General features: G+C 43.8%; 1 protein-coding gene across 1 annotated transcript in view; it reads right to left on the bottom strand.

Annotated features, from left to right (window-relative positions):
* Nucleotides 1-17,495, bottom strand: part of LOC149972110 (uncharacterized) — a 395,887-nt gene that overhangs the window by 372,705 nt on the left and 5,687 nt on the right. The window contains exon 2 of the mRNA XM_090219321.1: nucleotides 638-643. Coding sequence (XP_090075447.1) covers nucleotides 638-643 — 6 coding nt within the window. The remainder of the gene's footprint in view (nucleotides 1-637; nucleotides 644-17,495) is intronic.

Raw genomic sequence — 17,495 nt, 5'->3', positions numbered from 1 at the left:
CCTTCACTCTGTCTTCCTCCTCCCTGGGCCTGCTGTTTCAACATAGCTGAATCTGTCTGTCTCCCTGCCTGTCTGCCTCTCTCCCACTTTTCTCACACTCTTTACCCTTTGTAGAGTGTGAAAGTACACGTCTTACGGGAACCTGCACAATGTTATAACAATACACTATTTTGATACATTATTATACATAGTTTAAAAATCTGTATTTTCCCACACTCTACCCCAGCCAGGTGCAAATTGGGGGAGGGACACAACAAATAATTAGCTTTACATGTGTGGCTCCTCTGCTCAGAGGGCCTTAGAAATCATTTTTGCAGAGAGAAGCTAGTGTGGAAGGAGCGTCTTCCACTTTGGAAGATGAAGAATTTTCAGAATATGAGGATCATGTCTCTGTCAATTCGAAGTCTGACAGTGAGTTGGAAGAAGAGGATGAGATTGACCCTCAGCCAGTCCCAGGACCAGCCCGTCAGCAGCCAGCCCCAGGACCAGCCCGTCAGCAGCCAGCCCCAGGACCAGCCCATCAGCAACCAGCTCATCAGAAGCCTGCATGAGGAGAAATATGGATGTCAAAAAATTGTGAAATTGAATGGTCTTCTTGCCCAAGGAATGAGCCACATCGCATGGCTGCCAATGCAACCAGGGCCTGTTACTCATGTTCAGGACATAAAGTCTTCTTTTGAACTGCTCATCCCAGACACCATCCAGAAAATCATTCTGAACTGCACTAATTTGGAGGGAAGGCAGGTCTTTGGAGAGAGATGGACCTCTCACGACTTCCTCCAAAGTTCCTCCTCTCCTTGTTCGGGCTGCGTTCGGCGGTCGACGGCACCGGCTTTCTAGCCTCCACCGATCTACATTTCTTCTTCCATTTGTTTTGTCTGTATTGTACACACTTGGTTCACATTATGTTTTCATTATTTCCCTAATTAACCTTCTGGAGCCATCATGGTTTTGTGCATGTTTATTGTTGTCAGTTGTTTCGTTTATGTGATTCTGTATTTTCGTTCACCTTGTTGGAAGATTATTTTTGAGTAAAGTTACTATTATTACTCATCTTTGTGTCCTGCGCCTGACTCCACCTAACCCACATCACCTAGACTCTGACAGGACCAAACTCATTTACACGCATACTTTGGGGTTCTTATCCTTCCTGGTGTTTTTAGATCCGATGGGGAATCCACAGAATCCCTGTGGGATTCAGAAACTGGCAGACAACCTTTCCGTGCAACAACGTCTCTGGAAACCTTCCACATTATTTCCATGCTTATATTCTTAAATTCCTCCCCCCAAATATAGTCAACTTATCATTTAATAGTCTTTTCAGTATGAGTCCATGTATCCATATCCTATTCAAAAGTATCAACTTGTTTTTGAAAAAGTTAGAAGCATGCCATGGGAATGAAAGACACATTTGGTCTGAAACTACGACACTGTGAACTTGCAACCATATCACAATGTTATGATCAGGTGGTGGTGAAGTGCATTTAAGGTTATACGTATGACTGCATTTCTGACACTACAGTAATTCACACATGTAATATGCATGTGTTCAAATGTTAAATTGTTGCAATATTCCACATTTTTCCACAGCGACTGGCTATATAAACAATGAAATGTTAGGACAATAAAATGTGTTAACACAGTTTGCTCTTGAAACTACAACCTCTAGACACGTGGTTTTCTAATGGTATTTGGCCTATCCACAGGGGCCACTTGGAAAGACTAATGCGATCAAAATCATAAGCAGAGAATGGGTTAGTGGAAACAGGAACTGCTGCCATCTGTAAAATTTAAACAGAAAAGGAAGCACCTTGTTTCCCTGCACAGAGAGATGCTATCTGTACCACTTGTGTGAGCTTGACATTTCACCAGTCAAAGAGGATGGCAGCAATTTTGCAAGAATGCAACGAACGGTATATGAGCAATACGTTTTCCAGAAGAGGTTAGAAACACACAATCCCCTTTGCCAGAACACATGCCTGTGTTCGACCAAAAAGTTCTGCTGCTTGGGCAGACAGGTGTTGATGAAGGCCACACTCTCAATAGTCTCTAAAGCGGTGACAACAGCATAGCCTACTAAAGGATCACCCCTGTCATTTCGCTGTGCAGAGCCATCAACAAAACACTCTACGTCTGGGTTATTGAGGGGTCTTTCAAATCAAGTCTGGTCTGGGACTACAGTCAATCTCTATCATAAACTCACAGTCATGTTCTTCACCAGCATCTGCTGTTTGGAGAAAGGTAGTCTGGTTAAGAGTGGTGCATTGTTTTAAAGTGACATGAGACTGTGATGGTTCCACCTGTCACTAGGGGGCGTCAGAGACCGTCCTAGAGACATTAACGACACTCAGGTGTGTCCAATTTAATTATGATGTCCCTGTTAAAAGAGGTGTGTTTTCTTTTGTCTTTTGCAGAATCTTTAGTTGTTTACTGTGTGCGTGTGCGTTCCTAAGTGAGTTTTCAACGCTTAATGATTGTTGCTTTTTTTCAAGGGTACCGTGATCCTGCGGCTACCGTTTCTCAGTAAAGTATTATGTTTATCCTTAACCCCTGATATCTCGTCTGGTCTCTTCTCTGCACCTAGGTCCAACCTTACCACATCACAGCAAGCTTCTGCCTAAACATGGACCCAGCAGAGATCACCCAGATCAAGACTGTTGTAACCCACCAAGGAGCACTGCTGGGGAAGCAGGAGGAACCACTCTCCCAATTATGAGAGACCTTCTGGGCACTTACCAACTCCCTCCAACCACAGTCCAGCCACAACCCAGGAGGAGTCAATGTCTAAGTCTCATCGTCCAGTTCTATAGGCGTTGCCATAGTTCCTCCAGGGAACACTGTGGGAACCCAAGATACCAGACCCCAAACGGTATGACGGCCACCTGGGAGGATGCAAGGGGTCCCACAGTGTTCTCTGGTGTTCGAGCCATAGTCCTCCTCGCTCCACACCGATCGGGCCATGATCGCCTACATCATCTCTCAGGCAAGGCCCTGGCGTGGGCAACAGAAGTGTGGGAACAGCAGCCACCATCCTGCAGCTCCATATTAGCCTTCATTGCTGAGCTAGTCTTCAACCACTCAGTCGGCAGACGAGAAGCGGCCAGTCGACTGTTCAAAATCCGCCAAGGGGCCAGACCAGTGGCTGACTTCGCCATTGAGTTCCGCACCCTCGCCGATGAGAGTCGGTGGAATACGGAGGCCCTGGTCACTGCTTTCCACCAGGGTTTGTCAAAAGCCATCAAGGATGAACTGACCTCTTAGGACCTTTGAGAGGACCTCGAGTCCCTGATAACGCTAACAATCAGGATCGACAACCGCCTCTGACAAAGCATTAGACAGAGCCTTTTTGACACCACCCCATTATCCTGGTTTCCTGAGCACCCCAAGCACCCCAAACCCAGCATTGAGGAGCCCATGCAGCTGGGATGCACATGTCTGGGACGCGGTCATGAAGGCTGCTTCTTCTACTGCTGAGGTCTTGGCCATCTCCATGCTACATACTCAAAGCTGATGGTAAACACCAGGGCTCGCCAGGACAAGGGGAGACCCTGACGAGCTGTGCAGTTACTACCCAGTTACCGTCTGTCACTACCCACAACCCTCCACTGGGACAACACCAGATTCAAGAGTTCGTGGACACCGGGGCTGCAGATAATTTCATCGATCAGGACAAAATAATTACAAATGAAGTGTCCCATCCCTCTGCAGATTCAAGCCCTCGATGGACAGCCCATTGGCTACGGTAAGGTGGAATATCAGACCAAGCCCATTTACTGCTGGCTAGGGTGAGTGAACCACTCAGACTCTTAGTTTACTTTTGATCACTGCTCTGGAAAACACACTTATCCTAGGGTACCCCTGAATAACACTACATAACACACTATTCCCCTGGTCCACAGGAGACCTACTAGACTGGGGTAAGGACTGCCAGACTAAATGTCTTAGACCCCCACCAAGAGCCTCGCCGTGTCCTCCTGCATCCATTGAAGATCAAGACCTCTCCACTCTCCCTCCTGAGTACTTTGACCTCTGGGAGGCCTTCAGTAAGAGGCAAGCCACCACCCTTCCCCCCCATTGTCCATACGACTGTGCCATGGAACTCCTACTTGCATCCATACCTCGCCGGGGCCATCTGTACTCCCTCTCAACCCCTGAAGCAGCAGTCATGGACAATTACATCCGGGAGTCGTTGGCATCAGGTTTCATTCACCCTTCTACATTCTTCTTTGTGGGTCAGAAGGATGGAGGCCTGCGTCCTTGCATCAACTACAGAGGCCTGAACCGGATTATGATCAAGAATGGCTACTTTTTTACCCCTGATGTCCGCTGCCTTGGACTTGGCCCAAGGGGCCCAATTCTTCACCAAACTGGACCTCCGCTACGCTTACAATCGGGTGAGAATCGGGGCGGGAGATGAGTGGAAAACTGCCTTTAAAGTATTTAGTCATGCCCTTCGGATTATCAAACTCACCGGCAGTCTTTCATGCATTGGTTAATGACACTCTTAGGGGTATGTTGAATCGGTTCGTCTTTGTTTACCTCAACGACATCCTGATCTTCTCCAAAACCCTTCCAAAACACATACAGCACATCCTCCAAGTTGCCTCCTGCAGAGCCAACTTTAAGTCAAGATGGAGAAGTGTGAGTCCACTTATCCCAACTTTCCTTCCTGGGTCACATTATCTCTATCGCAGGCATCCAAATGGACCCCGTAAAGGTTGAGGCGGTCAGCGTTTTATACGCAACTTTGGTGTGGTGGTAGCTCTCTCACGGTCCTAACCCGCAAGTCCCAGACCCATTTTTGCTGAACTCCCGAGGTTGACAGGGAATTCATGGAGCTCAAGGGACATTTCACCTCTGGACCCATCCCCGTTCATCCTGATCCTACCCGTTCATCCTGATCCTCCATTTGTGGTAGAGGTGGACGCCTCGGACACAAGAGCAGGGGTGGTCCTTTCACAGCGGAACGAAGAGGACAAGAAACTGCACCCATGCGCCTTTCTCTCCAAGCGATTCTCGCTAGTGGAACACAACTACATGTATGTAGGCAACCGGTAGCTCTTGAGAGTTAAATGGACCCTTGAGGGTTGGAGACATTGGTTGTTGGGGGCATCTCATCCTTTTGTGACCTTTCACAAGCGCTATTAGCAGGACAATAGGCACGATTTGTTCCCAAAAACACCTCTCTAACATAGGGTCCAGCATATCTTGAATGTCATAGAATATCTTGCCAGCTTTAACCTGTTGGATCTCTAGGGGTGCTATTTCATTTTTGGATAAAAAACGTTCCCGTATTAAGCGCAATATTTTGTCACGAAAAGATGCTCGACTATGCATATTCTTGACAGTTTTTGAAAGAAAACACTCTGAAGTTTCAGAATCTGCAAAGATATTGTCTGTAAGTGCCCCAGAACTCATTCTACAGGCGAAACCAAGATGAAACGTCAAACAGGAAATGAGCAGAATTTCTGAAGCTCTGTTTTCTAATGTCTCCTTATATGGCTGTGAATGCGACAGGAATAAGCTTAGACCTTCTGCCGTTTCCCCAAGATGTCGGCAGCATTGTGACGCATTTGTAGGCATATCATTGGAAGATTGACCATAAGAGACTACATTTTCCAAGTGTCCGCCTGGTGTCCTGCGTCGAAATTGGTGCGCAAAGCCAGCTGCAAGTTTTTTTCCATTTGATTGAGAGGAGAAACCATGCTTCCACGAACGATATATCATCGAAGAGATATGTGAAAAACACCTTGAGGATTGATTCTAAACCACGTTTGCCATGTTTTCAGTCGATATTATGGAGTTAATTTGGAAAAAAGTTCGCGTTTTGAGGACTGAATTTTCGGGGTTTTTTTGTAGCCAAATGTGATGTAGAAAACGGAGCTATTTCTAATACACAAAGAATCTTTTTGGAAAAAACTGAGCATTTGCTATCTAACTGAGAGTCTCCTCATTGAAAACATCCAAAGTTCTTCAAAGGTAAATTATTTTATTTTGAGGATTTTATGTTTTTGTTGAAATGTTGCGTGCTGGATGCTAACGCTAATGCTAACGCTAAATTCTACGCTAGCTAGCTACTTTTACACAAATTATTGTTTTCCTATGGTTGAGAAGCATATTTTGAAAATCTGAGATGACAGTGTTGTTTACAAAAGGCTAAGCTTGAGAGATGGCATATTTATTTCATTTCATTTGCGATTTTCATGAATAGTTAACGTTGCGTTATGGTAATGAGCTTGAGGCTGTAGTCACGATACCGGATCCGGGATGGGGAGATCAGAGAGGTTAATCCATGCCTGGGCCTGAAGAACGCGAAGTTCAAATTTAATAATAAGATACGTGTTGCAATATTTACTTTTCCTTATTTTTCATTTTACTCATTTGTTTTATGGCTGACAAATTTTGCCATTCCGATGAATAAGGGCTCTATGACATCATCCTCTCTATTGTTCTCACTATGTGTGTAACAACGTGATCTGAATGGTTACCATGACCTAAATATTGGAATAAAGTATGCTAATGAAGGCAACTAATTGTTTCTTACTGAATCTTCCAAAGTCATTCAATTGTTATAATAGGATTTGAAGCATTAGCCTACCCGCATGTGGCCAACTACTTCGGCACCATTTCGCACTGCTCTGAGACAAGCATGGGGACTGGTCTTGATAAATCAATGAGATTTTATTTTCACTGAATCTCCATTTGGGAATTGGTTAGACTAAAATTAGTGTGTGCAAATGTTAGGATTATTTTGCTCTTAGTACTGTAGCCTACTCCCGACCGGTCACGTTGTACAGCGCCATATTTTCCTAACGGAAAGCCTGAGGGTTTCTTTTTTTCTTCTTCTTGGAATAGAAGCACCATAATATTAATCAAATGAATTAAGGTACATTTCTTAAAATCAATCACATATATTATGTTCTTACTTAACTTCTTGGCGCTACCCATCCCGTTAGCGGGATCCTTTTCATCAGCAATCGCTGAATAGCATAGCGCCACTGTTATGGTGAGTGAATGAGGACCCAAAAGCGAACTAACTTAAACAGAGCTTCTTTAATAACCAAACATAGGTAGGCTCAGATAGACCGGCAGATTCCGACAGGACAGGACAAGGTTACAGCAAACATGACGATAGTCTGGCTCAGGCATGAAACACAACAAACAAGAATCCGACAAGGACAGGAACAGAAACAGAGAGAGATATAGGGACCTAATCAGAGGGAAAAAGGGAACAGGTGGGAAACGGGGTGAATGGGTAGTTAGAGGAGACAAGGAACAGCTGGGGGAAAGCGGGGGAGAAAAGGTAACCTAACAACGACCAGCAGAGGGAGACAGGGTGAAGGGAAAGGACAGAGACAAGACACAACATGACAGTACATGACAGTCACAGTCAAATAATATTACTAAAAAATATTCATATTCATGAAATCACAAGTGCAATATTGCAAAACACAGCTTAGCCTTTTGTTAATCCACCCGTTGTCTCAGATTTTGAAATGATGCTTTACAGCGAAAGCAATCCAAGCGTTTGTGTAAGTTTATCGATAGCATAACATAACATTATGTACACTTAGCATCAGGAAGCTTGGTCACGAAAATCAGAAAAGCAATCAAATTAACCGTTTACGTTTGATGATCTTCGAATGTTTTCACTCACGAGACCAGTTACACAACAAATGTTCCTTTTGTTCCATAAAGATTATTTTTATACCCAAAATAACGCGACAAACAAACGGAGGTATGTTCAGAAATCCACAGGAAAGAGCGGTCACGACAACGCAGACGAAAATTCCAAATAATATCCATAAATCCTGTTGGGGCAAGGCGTTCCCCTCAGCAAGGCGTTCCGTTCAGCTGAAAAGGTGGCGCAGGGAATTCAAAAATATTCTTTAGAAATATTTAACTTTCACACATTAACAAGTCCAATACCTCAAATGAAAGATAAACACCTTGTTCATCTACCCATCATGTCAGATTTTTAAAATGTTTTACAGCGAAAACACAACATATATTTATGTTAGACCACCCCCAAACCAAAGAAAAAACGCAGCCATTTTTTCCAGCCAAAGATAAAATCACAAAAGCAGGATTAGAAATAAAATGAATCACTAACCTCTTGAAAATATTCATCAGATGACGGTCATATGACATGTTACACAGTACATTTAAGTTTTGTTCGATAATATGCATTTTTATATCCACAAATCTCGGTTTACATTGACACCATGTTCAGAAATTCCTCCAAAATATCCGGAGGAATTATAGAAAGGTACGCCAGATAACAGAAATACTCATCATAAACTTTGACTAAAGATACATGTTCTACATATAATTAAAGATACACTGGTTCTTAATGCAACCGCTGTGTCAGATTTTTAAAAAACATTACGGAAAAAGCCTAACATTGCAATAATCTGAGACGGCGCTCTGACGTAACAATATTTCTCCGCCATGTTGGAGTCAACAGAAATACGAAATTACAACATAAATATTCCCTTACCTTTGATGATCTTTCATCAGAATGTAGTGCAAGGAGTCCTAGTTCCACAATAAATTGTTGTTTTGTTCCATAATGTCCAATACTAGTGTCCAAGTAGCTGCATTTGCTATCACTTTCAGCTCACGTGCCCAAAAACTGACTGCTTGTCCAAGATAACTCGCACGAAAACTTCCAAAATATATATTCCAGGTCGAATAAACTGGTCAAAGTAAGTACAGAATCAATCTTCAGGATGTTATTATCATATATATCCAATAACGTTCCAACCGGATCATTCGTTTTCATCTGGGGCCGATTGGAACAGCCGTAGCACCCACAGAGAAATGCTCCTCTGCAAAATTCGATTCTGTTGCGACACTGACTATTTTCCCTCCCATTAGGTCAAAGTTCACAGCAAATGCTCCATTACACTTTCTACTGAATGAGGACATCTAGTGGAAGGCGTAGGAAGTGCTTCCAGATCCATATCTTGTTGGGAAAGGAGGGGGCGATGACGTCAAAGTTGCCCCAACTTTCAGAATTTCAAAACTTGTTTGGAAGATTGCCTGCCCTATGAGTTCTGTTATACTCACAGACATAATTCAAAGTTTTTTCTATCCAATAGTAATAATAATATGCATATATTAGCAATCTAGGACAGAGTTTGATGCAGTTCACTATGGGCACGCAATTCATCCAAAGTGAAAATACTGCCCCCTATCCTCATAATGTCCACAGAAACATGTCAAACGTTTTATATAATCAATACTCAGGTTGTTTTTAAAATATATATTCGATAATATATCAACCGGGTTGTAGGTTTTTCAATAACACCGGGAGAAACAATGGCCGCTTTACTCTGTAGTTCAAAACTCACTCTGAGAGCCCCCACCTATCCACTTACGCAATGTGATCTTTCAGTCTAATTTTTCAAAATAAAATCCTGAAACTATGTCTAAAGACTGTTGACACCTTAGGGAAGCCATAGAAAAAGGAATCTGGTTGATATCCCTTTAAATGGAGGATAGGCATGCATAGGAACAGAGAGGTTTCAAAATAAGACGAACTTCCTGATTGGATTTTCCTCTACTTTTCGCCTGCAATATCAGTTCTGTTATACTCACAGACAATATTTTTTACAGTTTTGGAGACTTTAGAGTGTTTCCTATCCTAATCAAATGTTTATGTTTTTTAGCCAAAAAACGCAAATACTGCCCCCTAAAAGGTTAAATTCTCTAGTACAGACAATATTTTAAAAAGTCAAATGCTTTTCAAAGATGCCCTCTGGTGGTCAAACTATCACTAACTAGCATTAATGGCAACAATGGCTGACACTTAAATAACGTGCCATAGAGTTCTGCGGCAAACCACAAGGTGTGCTGCAGTACAAAGCAACTGTAAGAGACATCCCTCAGAATTTGTATTCCACGCCTGCATCTTCCAAATGCCAGGCATAGAGGGACTGTGCCATACATTGGACATTCCATTTGTTGGTGACTTATTGGAGCCATCTGCGTCACAGGAGAGATTAATATTAATTTTGGGTTGGGGAATTGTATGAGGTGCCTATTGAAAACAAATTATTGTGTGGCTAGTGAAAGGGGTGGCATAGGGGTCAGTGGTCATCCATCATAGTCTAAATAATCTTCAAAGCATACTGGTGGATTTCTGTGTCGCTGCGGCTTTGCAAGATCCAGTCCAGTCAACAAGTAATTATGCTCACCTGGAGTTCCCAAAACGTGTCTTTGTGGAGTTGGTTGAGGTGACTGGTAGGGTGGTGGCACTTGATCTTGTCCCACTATGGCTTGGTCTTGGAGAAAGCTCAGGGACTGCAGTGGTTGAGGCTGCAGTAAGGACTGTGCCCCCGGTGGGGCTGTTGAAAGTGGTGGATACAGGCTGTTCTCATTTCTTTGCTTGTGCCCATCCTCTCTCTTAGTTCCCTATCCTGAAACAGGCACACTTTAACACTTTAACAATAATCGGCAATACTGTAGTTATTGTAAAATGCAGTCATATCTCCCTATCTTGGGTATAATGCTACAAGCTTGGCACACCTGTATTTGGGGAGTTTCTAACATTCTTCTCAGCAGACCCTCTCAAGCTCTGTCAGGTTGGATGGGGAGCGTTGCTGCACAGCTATTTTCAGGTCTCTCCAGAGATGTTAGATCGGGTTCAAGTCTGGGCTCTGGCTGGGCCACTCAAGGACATTCAGAGACTCAAAGCCACTCCTGCGTTGTCTTGGCTGTGTGCTTAGGGTCATTATACTGTTGGAACGGGGAACCATCGCCTCAGTCTGAGGTCCAGAGTGCTCTGGAGCAGGTTTTCATCAAGGATCTATCTGTACTTTGCTCCGTTCATCTTTCCCTCAATCCTGACTAGTCTTCCAGTCCCTGCCGCTGAAAAACATTCCCACAGCATGATGCTGCCACCACCGTGCTTCTCCGTAGGGATGACTGCCAGGTTTCCTCTAGACGTGACGCTTGGCATTCAGGCCAAAGAGTTCAATCTTGGTTTCATCAGACCAGAGAATCTTGTTTCTCATGGACTGAGAGTCTTTTAGGTGCTTTTTGGCAAACTCTAAGCGGGCTGTCATGTGCCTTTTACTGAGGAGTGGCTTCCTTCGACCTCGTGGCTTGGTTTTTGCTATGACATGAACTGTCAAATGTGGGACCTTATATAGACAGGTGTGTGCCTTTCCAAATCATGTCTAATCAATTGAATTTACCACAGGTTGACTCCAGTCAAGTTGTAGAAACATCTACAGGATGATCAATGGAGACAGGATGCAACTGAGCTCAATTTAGCAAAGGGTCTGAATACGTATGTAAATAAGGTATTTCTGTTTTTGTATTTTAAATAAATTTGCAAACATTTCTACAAGCCCGTTTTCTTTTTGCCATTATGGGGTATTGTGTGTAGACTGATAAAGGAAAAACATGTTTAATCAATTTTAAAATGAGGATGTAACGTAACTGTTGAATTTATTATGGATAAATGAATAAACAATATCCCCATTTTAAATAGAATTGTAACTAGGTAAACTTATACTTTGTTTTATAAGTGACTGACAATATGAGTTCATAAGAAGGGATTGTGTGACACGGACAAGGAGTAATAAAAAGTTAATGAACACCATTCCAACTAGGCAGAAACAAATGGGTTGTGGACTGAGTAAACACATAAGGTCGTTAGCCTATGGTTGACCCTACTGAAACTTAGCTCTGGAGTTTTTAGATAAGGCAGTGAGTGCATTCCTAGGTGTTCTGTTAATTAAAACTGTCAGTTCAGTGGTGATCGATAATGTTGAGGGGTCAAAAGTTATCTGGGAGTGTGTTCGTAAGTTAGAATGAACTTTTCACCATACTTTGTCCCGGTCGAGAGGAGGGGATTCTGTTAAAGCAGTGAAATGACGTCATGATCTGTATATAAACTGCTGCACGTGATTAAGTGGGAGCGCGCTCCGAGAATAAATTATATTACCTATTATTGAAAGACTGGTCTGCGTCTATTTTATGCAAACAATAAATCTTACAAATTCTCATAAAATAGATTAAGGGCTTTCAATTGATGAAAGCACATTTGCATAATTAAATTACAGTAACAGTAACAGAATGTGGAAAAAGTCAAGGGGTCTGAATACTTTCCGATTGCACTGTAGGAATTGGTTCCTGCTTGTGACTGATTGATACCTCACAGGGCTTATTCTCTCGAAACTCGAAACTGACTTCTCAAGTTCCCAGAACAATGTGCTGGGCATACTGCCAAATTGTTTGTGGGGGAGGCTGTAGTTTCCTCCCCCCGTTCAGCCAACCAGCCAGCAGGTCAAGTTGCAACCACTGACCTCACCAGGCTAATAAACAACCTGCATCAGAAAGGCCACGCAAACACTTCTGAACGGAAATACATTAACAGCCTCTGCCCGTAACACACTTACTGTAAACCAGAAGATGGCATTTCATGAATGCTTCATTTATTTCTGTCATTTGTGTTGGTGTATTCTGTGGCTTGGCCATTGCTGAGCTCTTTTCCTGTTACTGAATTAGTTCTCAATAAGAGCTGCTACAAGGCTTAGACAGTGAGACCTTGCTGGACTACTGTTCTTTAACTCAACCTGTGTGCTGGTTTAAATTTCAGTACTGAGAGAGACTTGGACAATGATTCAAACAATCATCTTTATTCAACATTGATTAATTATTGCAATAATGAAACCGTCGACAGCACACTCTAGGTTGTGTTGCCGAGAGCTTAACTGATAATGAAAAAACAGCGATCTTATATATTCCCTAATTGCTCAGTCGGTCATTTCTACCTTTCCCATAAGCCACCTTGGTCCATCTCCTGGTTATCTGCACGGGATGTTGTTTTACTTCCAACCCGGCTTAGTTTCCCAGATGCCAGGAAGATGAGACAATGAGACATGGTTCTAAACTCTTCTAGGCTATCTCTATCTCGGGTCACACACAAACATCTTGTCTATAGAATGCCAGCTTTTAGAATTTTATCACCAAGTCATTGTCAGCTCAAGCTATCCCTAGCAAAACCCATTTCCTTAACTAGATGCCTAGACTAACTGCAGGAAGCTAGAGTGGACACGATAAAAACTCGGCATTAGCAGGTCAGTCTTACTCTTAGTTTAATATATAACCATTTACTATTAATAGCAAACAAATCAGGTAAGTATGTAATTTAACTCTCTATGCAATGTCTGTCTCCAGTGAATGGTGTTCCTCTTCTCTTGTGTCAAAATCCTTTCTTCAGGTGTTAATAACATAATAATAATAATAATTCAATATAATAATTTGGTGGGTGCATATACTTGTCCTGTTGGAAATGTGTTTTTAGCATATCCGAACTCACGGCCCTAGGTAGGGAGGCTATAAAAACCTTGAAAAACTTGATAACTACACCCATACTTATTACTACACTGTAGCCAAGATTGGTGATATGCCTACCAGACAAACAAAGCAAGGGAAGCATCGAAACAGACCAAGAAACAACAGAGAAATAACTTCTGACCATGGCCTCCTCGTGACATCTCAGGAAGATGCTAGGCTAGCTCACATCCTCAAAGTGATCAAAGAAGGCAATGACACCCTCACAACACAATTTAACTTGAAAATGGCTAAATTCAGCTGCTCCATCTCAACACAGCTGGCTGAAATCAAAAACTCAGGTTTGACAAAGACTATCAACACGCTAGGATGACGAATGGAAGAAGCTGAAGAGCGCTTCAGCAGTGCTGAGGACAAGCTAGAGGGAATGGGGACGGAACAACAGAAACTGCGCAAAAACAATGAATACCAGATGAATAAGGTCGACCATTTGGAAAACTACAGTAGACGAAGCAACATTAGAATTATCGGTCTCCACGAGGGTTGTGAGGGAACGGACCCCATTGATTTCTCTGCTGCCATTATCCCCTCCCTACTGGACAAAGAAAATTTTGCTGAACGAAGGTTACGTATGTAACCAAGGTTATTTGAGCTATATGGATCACTTCAATAAATTGGCATCACGCCGTGGCGGAGGGACACATTCGAGGTGAGGATTTACAGATTTACACCTGAGTACACCTGTGTCACGGCTGGGGTCCACCCCTATATATAGACTCCATGGCCGTTCTACATCATTTTTCAGGCGCCTCTAGCAATGGAGAGGATTGGAGTGATCCATATAGCTCACATAACCGTGGTTACATACGTTGTTATGTTTAACTATATTGGATCACTCCAACATATTGGTATACCCGTACCAGATTTAGTTGGTGCTAGAGGGACCTGGCCAGCTTGAGGCAAAGTCCCAGCATGGAACCGAGATGCAGGGGCCATCAATGTGGAAGGGGGGTCCCGGCACAGTCCCCGGAAGGGGAGGTGACGCCCAGGACCGCTGAACCAACCGCAAAGGTGCAAGAGGAGGCCCAGCTGGCCGCAGCACAGATATCAGCGAGGGGCACTACTCTCAATAGAGTCAAGGACGCAGCCACACCTCGTGTTGAATGTGCCACCACAGATCCCAGCCAGGCAGTATGCTGTCGTAATCGTGTCCACGATCCAGTGAGAGAGCCTCTGCTTTGTTAGCATAGCCCCCAGAACTCTCTCACCATAGCAGAAAAAGAGCTGGTCTGTTGTTCTCACTGACCGTAAACACACAGGGCAACATAACTCAAACATAACATGTTCCAGTCTCTGCTGTGAGTCGGAAGTGCCCCACGGCAGAGGCCCAGCTCTCCTGCAAGGCCTCGCGGAACTCAGCAGAGATGGGGACAGATGGAGAGTCACCACTGTCCACCAGTTTGTTGTCCCTTTGCCCGTGGCTACCCGAGTGAGTAGGCTCCTCATAGCCTCTCGAGACGCTGGGGGGCGATGAAGCCCTGTTGCCGGTTTCTGATGGCCTGTCAGCCTGGTAGCACCGCTCAAGGTGGTGAACAATGCCCGCATCATCCCCCAGGAACAGCCTATCACTGGCCACCAGGGAACAGCTGTCGTTTCCATCGAAGGTATCAACCTCCGTTCAAGGTGGTCCCAGCGGTCCGACTCTTGCCCCCGGGGTCCAGGTCTGGCAGCAAATGGGCTCTGCCTGTGGTGGCTCCGGCCACGTTTCCTGGGAGGGGTACTGGGGCCCAGAAGAGGAACTAACAGCAAACTGGCACACCACTCCTGAGGGAGGGTGTCCCCAGCCTGAGCCCGAGCCTGGCCGACCCACTCGCGCATGGCCTCCAATCGCGCCAGGCGCAGGCGTTCTGAGAACACCACACAAAACAGGCATCCAGTAGGGCGCTCCACCGCCCTCTCCGCGTGGCTCAAACCCATCCATTGCATACATGTTGTATCACAGGCTGTATCACAACCCATAAGGCTCCTCACAATTGGCCCAGCGTCGTCCGGGTTTGGCCGGTGTAGACCGTCATTGTAGGAATAGGAGCAATAGGAACCCGGTGAAGGATAAATTACCCAGTACCTCTGAAAAAAACAGGGAATGTGGGATGTGGGAAAATCAGGCAGATAAAAAAAACTCAACCAGGTAATGGATTTGATTTATTGATATTTTTGTTTTTGTTTTACACCAACTGCAATATTACCTAGCCGGTTTAATATCCAAGCAGTAAAAACAGCACTATATGATGGAGTAACTCCGTTAAGGAAGTTAATGTCTCAACGTAGTGGAAAGCCCACCACAATACTCTAACACCCTGCAGGGTAATTAGCACAGAACCCACGCCTATGGCATGGGGAGCAGCATGTTAAAGCATTAAAGCAATTCACAACACACACATAGAACAAGCCAGTCGCCAAGTTGTGTAAGATAAATTACAGTTTGTGGCTCTTGCTGCATGAAACATAACCTCTGATTATTGAACGGGCACACAGGTCACGCGCCCCTTGTCCATCCCCTGATCAGAACCCACAACCCTTCCTCGTTCGGTTCCTGAGGTACAAGGACAGAGAGAAAGTTCTCAGAACCGCGGCCAAACATTTCAAGGAGAAAGGAGTGATCGTATATAGCAGGACGGCAGGTAGCCTAGTGGTTAGAGTGTTAGGCCAGTAACTGAAGGTCACTGGATCGAATACCCGAGCTGACAAGGTAAAAATCTGTCATTCTGCACCTGAACAAGGCAGTTAACCAGCTGTCATTGTAAATAAGAATTTGTTCTTATTAACTTTATCGAACTAGGCAAGTCAGTTAAGAACAAATTCTTATTTTCAATGATGGCCTAGGAACAGTGCATTAACTCCCTTTCGTTTACCAGTCTGGTTACTAGTTACTAGTCCAACGCTCTAACCACTAGGCTACCCTGCCACCCCACTGACTTGCCTAGTTAAATTTGAAAATAATTATTTCCAGACATGATTCCAGGGATGGTCAAATGCAGGAATGTCACATCTGCTCCTGCAACACCCTCTACTGCTCAGATATGCCGCCACTCCCCCAGTTCCCTCTCTCTTTATGTGTGTGATTGTGTGGGCGGAGACAGGTGTGCTGGAGTCAGAGCAGATCCCCACCAGCTGCAACCTGTTCCATAATCAAGACCTCTATAAATACTCAGCCCTGCCACTTCCACGCTGCCTGAACGTAATCTCTGCTCAGTCAGTCTACGTCTCTAGCCGTTTGGTACTATTCAGATCCTGTTATCCTGTTGTGCCTGTTTTCCTTGCCTGACACTGTTTTCCTCTCCGCTACAGTTCTGCCCGCTCTGACTCTGGTCTCTGTCACTGGCCACTGGTTACTTCACTGGCCACTTTAAGTAATGGAATACTAGTCATTTTGATAATGTTTACATATCTTGCGTTACTCATCTCGTATGTATATACTGTATTCTATACTATTCTACTGTATCTTAGTCCATGCCGCTCTGACATCGCTCGTCCAAATATGTAAATATTGTTAATTACAGTAACATCTGCTAAACACGTGTATGTGACCAATAAAATTAGATTTGATTTAATGATGGACTGTCGTTTCTCTTTGCTTATTTGAGCTGTTTTTGCCATAATATGGACTTGGCCTTTTACCAAATAGGGATATCTTCAGTATACCACCCCTACCTTGTCACAACACAACTGATTGGCTCAAACACACTAAGAATGAAAGAAATTCCACAAATGTACTTTTAACAAGGCACACCTGTTAATTGAAACGCATTCCAGGTGACTACCTCATGATGCTGGTTGATAGAATGCCAAGAGTGTGCAAAGCTGTCATCAAGGCAAAGGGTGGCTACTTTGAAGAATCTCAAATATAAAATACATTTTGATTTGTTTAACCCTTTTTTGGTTACTACATGATTCCATAGGTGTTATTTCATAGTTTAACAATGTTAAAAATATAAAAAATAAAGAAAACTCTGCAAGGAGTAGGTGTGTCAAAAAATGTTGGCTGGTATTGTATCTGCTCACTTGAGTTTTTCATGCTTAAATTCCTCCCCCAGAAAATAGTCAATGTATAATTCGACAGTCTTTTCAGTATGAGCCCATGTATCCATATCCTATTTAAAAGTATCAACTTGTTATTGGACGCT

Source organism: Oncorhynchus mykiss, chromosome 25 (assembly GCF_057628025.1).
Source record: "Oncorhynchus mykiss isolate SJ-2025 chromosome 25, ASM5762802v1, whole genome shotgun sequence".
Taxonomy (NCBI): Eukaryota; Metazoa; Chordata; class Actinopteri; order Salmoniformes; family Salmonidae; genus Oncorhynchus; species Oncorhynchus mykiss.
This window is presented reverse-complemented; position numbering and strand designations above follow the sequence as displayed.